Genomic DNA, 6,816 nt, shown 5'->3' with positions numbered 1-6,816 from the left:
CGGGGCAGGAGGGCTGCGCGCTCCAACGTCGCTACTTCGCAGGCCCCGATTGGCTCCCCGAGGCAGCCGTGGGCGGGGCTGCCCCGCGTGACGCACGCACGCAGCGTCGGGCAAGCGAGCGAGTGCGCGCGCGGGGACGGTTAGTTGAGGAAGAGGGAAGGAAGGAAGCCTCGTTCGAAGGGTGAGAACCTCCCCCTCCTCCTCCTCCTCCCACAATGCAATGCTTTCTGGGCTTAGACTAGGACTCGGCAGCGAGCAGACGAAGCAGCCTGTAATATTGGTATGTGTAGGATAGCCTTGCGCGCGGAGAGATGCACGCCAGGTTTCGGGCTGCCCCCCCCCTACTCGTGGAGTCCAGAGGGGCCTTAGGAAGGTGCTCCTGTCTACCCGCGAGCGCGTTCACCGCCACGCGGTTGGGTGAAATAGTACAAAGGATGCGTGTCGCTCAGCTCCCTCTAGGCTGGTCTCTCTTACACGTGCAGGTCATTCTGCAACTTCTGGGGCCGCTTTCGATGGCGGCAGCCGCTCTTCTTAAAGTATGAAAAGTTGCACGTGGCAATAGCTGCAATCCTCTGCCCGTTTATCTCAGAAGGAGGCCAATTCTTGAGCTCAGGGTATGCTTCTCATTAGAAATGTGTGTAGGGCTGCAGGTTTCTTTTGTTCAGGCTTCGGTTGTCAGTTAAGTGTGCTGCATGGTGGTTTACTGTGATTCTCTTTACTATCTTCTATCTGCAAATTGCTGTCGTCCCCTCCCCCAAGGTGTCCTGTAACAGGCTTCTGGATTCTAAGCTTGCAGAATCTTAACTGATCCCACTAAGGTTACGGTCCTAAACACACTTAAGTAAGAATAAACTTACTTGACGTTGCTATAGCATACTTCTGAGTAAGCATGCTTTTGCATAAGATTGGGGTATTGGGCTTCTTCAACTCTTAAAACACAAAGACTTGGAAATAAGCAATCCGTGGTGCCTGCCTCCATTTAGGAGTCTTGAGTAATTGCAGTCCTAAGCACACCTACCTTTGTGAACTCTGATCCAGTGAACCCTTGGTTTTTAGCTCTTGGAGTTGTATTTTCACTACATATATGAGTTTAAAAGTATGGGTGGCAAAGTGTGCTGGGCTAGATAGGGCTTTGGTCTGATCCAGGAGGCCTCTACTTAGGTCTTTTCAAAAGCAATTTGCTAATTTTGTTTTAAATTTGATTAGCACTATCATAGACAGCAGGGTTTCAAGTAGTTGCTCTCATAACTTTAGTAAACATTTCCTGACTGTACAGATAGTCATAAAGTTTGGATGTGTGGTGGTGTACAAAGAATGAGGATTTACCCTCTGTTTTTCTTTCCTTGTAGTCATAAGTCCAAAGATGTTCACTTAGAGCCTCTTTCCTGCAAGGAACTGTGCAGAAGTTGCTGGACTACAGCTCCCATTAACCCCAACTTTCAAGTGCAAGGAACAGGGGTAATACCTGTTGTAGCCCAACAACATCTGAAAAGCACCATGTTGGCTACCCCTGGAGAGGTTCAGCTTGACTGGTGACAGCCTCTAAGGATTCTTTATGGGGGATTTCCTGAAGAAAGGGGACTTTGTAAATAGGGAAAGTTCTTCCTGGTCTGTTCCTTAGACCTCAAGAACACCAGCCTAGCTTCGTGGCACAGTCAAGAGTGGTTGAAACAACAATCACTACACCATTGTTTTACAACCATTTGCTTTCAGTGAAAGTGTTAAGCACACACATAATATTGCAATCTTTAGCACGTTTACTAGGAAGTAAGTCCTACTGAAAATAGTGCATTGTTTCCAAGTAGACTTACATAGTATTGCACTGCATATCTTTCAAGTGAATTCAACAAGACCTAAAAATGCTTTAAATTGGACTGAATAGTGCCCGTTATATTTCCCAGTGTGTGAAAGAGGGCCTTCTCGGTAGTGGTACCCGCCCTGTGGAACGCCCTCCCATCAGATGTCAAGGAAATAAACAATTGTCTGACTTTTAGAAGACATCTGAAGGCAGCCTTGTTGAGGGAAGTTTTTAATGTTTGATCTATTGTACTTTTAAGTCTGTTGGGAGCCGCCCAGAGTGGCTGGGGAAACCCAGCCAGATGGGCGGGGTATAAAATATTATTATTATTATTATTATTATTATTATTATTATTATTATTATTATTATTGTGTTAACTGGGGTCCATTCTTGCTCATACCTAAATACTGGTTTCTGTAGGCTTAAAAGGCTTTCATCTGCATTATGCAGCCTCCAGCACAATTAATTATTGTGAAAACACTTGCCAGGGTTGCATTGGTTCAAGCAATATACTGATGTCCTACTATGAGGTTTCATAAGGCACTCTCCTAATAACCTGAAATAAGATGTATGTGTATTTGTCCTGGCAAATAGCAAAAGGACAGGGATGAGGAAACAGGGATTGGAATGGAGCCCAGGAAGATGGTCTGAACAAAGTCACACCAGTGTGACTGGCTCACAAAAGAAAGTGGGTGATGTACTCATAAAGTTGGCTAAAACATTTCTCCCTAGGTCTCCCCAAGAGCCGTGTGAAGGAACCGCTGTTGCAACACCGGAAGCTGGGCGAGATGTCGGGAGTGTTGAGCACAACACTGAGCTGCCTCGACAGCGACTCGTACTGCGAGATCAGCATGTATCGGGACCAGCACTTCCAGGGAAGTCGTTACCTGCAAGAAAAATCCCTGAAAAACTCCTGCACACTTTATGTGGGCAACCTCTCTTTCTACACCACAGAGGAGCAAATTCATGAGCTCTTCTCCAAGTGTGGGGATGTCAAGCGCATAGTCATGGGGCTAGACAAAGTGAAGAAAACCCCCTGCGGCTTCTGCTTTGTGGAATACTACACGAGAGCAGAAGCAGAGCATTCTATGCGGTTCATCAATGGAACCCGTCTGGACGACCGCATCATCCGAACAGACTGGGATGCTGGGTTTAAGGAAGGGCGGCAGTATGGCCGTGGGAAAACAGGTGGCCAGGTACGAGATGAATACCGAATAGACTACGATGTGGGCAGAGGGGGCTTTGGCAAGATTGTTCAGCAGCAGAAGACAAATCAGCAGTCAGTGATCTACTAATGGCTTTTTGGATTGGGTAAAGATAATAAAAAATAATTTAAAAGCGGGGGGGGGGGGAGCTATGTGAAAATGCAGCAATCACATTGCTATGTGCAAGGAGGCTAGGAAAAGAGAAAGCTTCAAGAAACCATGCACACAAAGCAGAGAGTCTAGCACCATAACTCGGGAAAGAAAGAAGAACAACATCTTGCTAGTGACTTCAGTAGTTCTTAACTTTCTGTCAATGCACAGCTTTACTTGCTGTGGGTATTTCTCCTTCCCATGAAGATTAACTTTACAGGCATCCTATTCATTTACTTAGAGGTAAATACAGTAAGATTTATTCCCACCTGCTAAGAAAATACTTTCACAGCTCTAGTTCTCTTATTCCCTACAACTGCTGTGCAGAGCTGCTAGTGAAGTGGCTGATTCCATACTGTTGATGAACTCTATCCTTGCCTCAGATATTCCTCGTTGAATGTATGATACACTTTCCAGGGAAGATAAATCAACTTATTTGTCTAGCAAAAATTGCAGCTGGTCGTTAAAATAAAGGCCATTGTCTATAACAAAGAGGTTAATTGATTGCAACTGTTTCTGCTTTCCTATACATTTGGTTTCTGTTCCTGGGTGACAACTTTGTGACCATGGAAATGCAGAACTCCCTCATGATGTGTAATGGGGGAGTCTGTCACCCCATAAAGATGGTGAGTCCCAGCAGCCCCAGACACTGTGCCTTCTTGCTTTCTTTTTAGTGCAGAGGTTTTCGGTCTCTACTCTCTAATTCCCTGCTGTCTGTATTAATTTGCATAGACCAGCTGTAGTTTTGTATGACCTGTATTGATTTGTACACCATGGTTTCAGGATGCAAGCACAGCACATACCATATTTTAATACACTATTCCATCAGACTGCAGTCTCCTTAAACTGTTCAGTTTCAATGTGTTTTTAATAAGAACTTTGTAACTAAGCCTGTTTGCTTTTTCTCTCCCACTCCATCTTTTTTCCTTTTGTGCCTGGTCTTTTAGCATGTAAACCTTAGGGCAGGGACTATGTGGGGGAAATGTGGTGATGGGCATTTTTATATATCCCAAAACTGCTTGCTATGTCAGCCCTACATGAGACTTGCTGACTTATTTTGGTATATTGTTTCAGTAAATATTATTCAAGATGGCAGCTGGTGGTATTTCAGTTATTCCATTGCAGGATTTTATTTTATTTTGCCCTACTACTGAAACTCGGATCTGTGATAGGCAACCACTTCCCCACTTCCTCAGGATGTTCCCCCCTCCCCTACTGTTCTGATTCAGATAGGGCTCTTTGTTAGCATGGATTGCCATGACTATATGTTGCCAGATATTTGACATCTGCAGAAGAACTTTATAGGGCTCAAACTTTATAAGGCTCGAACACATACCTGGAAGGAGGGGATGGCGGGCTAGATGATGGAACTGACCTAAAACAACTGGTATACCTTTATTTTGGCACTACATTAATTATTTCCTGCAGGAACCATGTCTATTATTTGTCCACTACAGCAGGGTATTTAACGGGCACAATGGAAGCAGTGAGAGTCTAAGCTAAGGAATGGCCAACCTATGGGCTTCCGGATGTTGTTGAACTTACAATTCCCATCAAACCTGATGGTTGAGTATGAGGGAGATATAGTCCAACAACTTCTGGAGGGTCACAGCTTAGCCACCCTTCATCTAAGTAAAGTATAGATAGCAACTTCTACGTTAACTGTGATGCCTCCATTGGACTTGCTACCCTGAAAAGACATCACAGAGAGGGTGGGCAGATAATGATGAGGAATAGAAAGAGCTCAAAAAATGGAAGAGTCTAAGCCCGGGAAAGGTCTTAGTGGATTGGTGGCTGAGAACCTGGGAGTCTGACCTGAGATAGGGTCCCAACGGATTGGAAGTTGGAGCTCTGAAGTTCTGATTCCATAGGAAAGGACACCAGCCTCACCCTCTCCCAAAGCCATGCCCATTCCTTTGTTATATAACATTCCAGTGCCTGGATAAATATAGTTCTTGTCATTTTGTGTTTTTTTTTATATTTGGCTCCAGGTGTGGGGGTTTCTGGCATCATTACCTATTTTGGCATCAGTTCAAATCCTGATCTAGAACTGAAAGGGTTTCATTCTTGACACTGGTTGCAATTCCAGCCTACAAACCGAAGTGCAGAAATCCCTAAGCCAGTTTTTGATCTTTTCAGTATAAGCCTGAAGTAATTAATTAAGTTAAGCTTTAAGTAGTTTTGTGAATCATCAGTTCTACTGCCCTTTCCTAAAATTAGAATTCCAAGTTTGAAGCAAAAACTAAGGCCAATTTCATAATCTAATATTACTCCATTAATTTCAGTAGATTGATTTGGCCCATTTGGGGCTGAGTCCAGCATTTTTCTTGTAAGCAAAGAAAGGTTTTCATAGTTAAATTTGCACTGGTATAAATGGCTGAAATTAACTAGCACAGTCCATCCATCATGCAGGCTCAGTTCTCCAGCATAGCCAGATTGTGCTAACACAGCACAAACTGAATAAAAGTAGATGGCCTTATGGTGGGCTTTTTCTCTCCTCCCTTGACATCTGAAGGCAGCCCTGTACCAGGAGGTTTTTAATGTTTGATGTTTTAATATGTGTTACATGTACTGTAAGCTGCCCAGAGTGGCGGGGTATAAATAATAAAAGTATTATTATTATTATTATTATTACTGCTACTGCTACTACCACTACAAAGTGGGAAGAAAGAGTCCTTACAGTTATAGAATATTGACAGAGCCTTTTTATTAGGCAAGGGTTTGACATCTGGCACGTCTGTATTAAGGGAAATGTATGTCTACCTCTCTAGGTAATTCAGAGTAAAATCTAATTACTTGGTATTCCAGAATTCTGGCTCATAGGATCAACCATAAGATTTCTACTGACACAAAGGCTAGAGCCCAAGCCCAGTCCTTGAGTAGAACTCAAGTAAGTTAGGAACTACTATACTCCTGTATCGAAGAGAATATATGACAAGTGGGGCAGGGCAAGATATTGTGTCCTTCTTGCCACGGGCATAGCCAGGATTTTTGTTGGGGGGGGGGGCAAAGAATTGTTGAGTGTTTTTTTTATTATTTCTTGCTATGAACGTGATTCTACTCTGGCTGCTGCAATAAGGACAATTCTACCCAGTCCAGAAAAACTAGAATGAAGCATAAGAGATTTGGGTATCATATTCATTCACACACATACACATGCACACTTATCCCTCAGTGTAAATAAGCACATTCAGCAAAATTGAGGCTGTAGTCCTAAACAGATTTGGATGTTATGAGTAAGTAAAATAAATTGGTCTTAATCCTAACCAAGACTGCCATTTTATCTGCAGGTGAGCATGTATAAATCCAACCCAATATCTTATTCTGAATACGATTGTGGTGTTTAGGATTAGCGTGTCCGTATCTAGCAGATATTATCACAATATGTGGTTAAAATTATATGCTTATATTTGTTACCAATGTTAGCATGAAAATATGGTGAGGGTAACCGTAGTTTTAAACTGTATGTGCCTGGGTTCTTCTGCCTCATTAGTAGGATCCAGTAAAGTAAAGCATCCAGAGTTGAATTGCCAGTTACTGTCGGACAGTACTCGGGATTTGCTTGTCCCACCCTGGAAAACATGGGTCCAAGTGGTTTTGCTTTTGCACCACTGATTTCTCCCAGAAAACCCAATTGACATTTGATTCAGCAGCAAACAGTGG

At 43.4% G+C, this 6,816-nt stretch overlaps 1 protein-coding gene across 3 annotated transcripts; it reads left to right on the top strand.

The window, feature by feature from the left end:
* Nucleotides 1–51: 51 nt before the first annotated feature.
* Nucleotides 52–4,248, top strand: LOC310743971 (nuclear cap-binding protein subunit 2). 3 transcript variants are annotated; one of them, XM_083574756.1, is made up of 2 exons: nucleotides 52–181; nucleotides 2,531–4,248. In XM_083574756.1, exon 2 carries the CDS (start codon nucleotides 2,587–2,589, stop codon nucleotides 3,091–3,093), a length of 507 nt encoding a protein of 168 aa, XP_083430882.1. In that variant the 5' UTR covers nucleotides 52–181; nucleotides 2,531–2,586; the 3' UTR covers nucleotides 3,094–4,248. The 3 variants fall into 3 exon arrangements, with proteins under 3 accessions (XP_083430882.1, XP_083430881.1, XP_083430883.1); XM_083574755.1 differs by having other exon boundaries at nucleotides 154–280; XM_083574757.1 differs by lacking the exon at nucleotides 52–181 and adding an exon at nucleotides 225–614.
* Nucleotides 4,249–6,816: the final 2,568 nt, after the last annotated feature.

The sequence above is a fragment of the Podarcis filfolensis genome (assembly GCF_964270895.1).
Source record: "Podarcis filfolensis genome assembly, chromosome: 10".
Classification (NCBI taxonomy): Eukaryota; Metazoa; Chordata; class Lepidosauria; order Squamata; family Lacertidae; genus Podarcis; species Podarcis filfolensis.
Note: the sequence above shows the minus strand (reverse complement) of the source record. Positions and strands in the feature narration are given on the sequence as shown.

Bases quoted from the DNA above. Each gene is read 5' to 3' on its own strand.
- LOC310743971 (XM_083574756.1), top strand. From the start codon at position 2,587: ATGTCGGGAGTGTTGAGCACAACACTGAGCTGCCTCGACAGCGACTCG.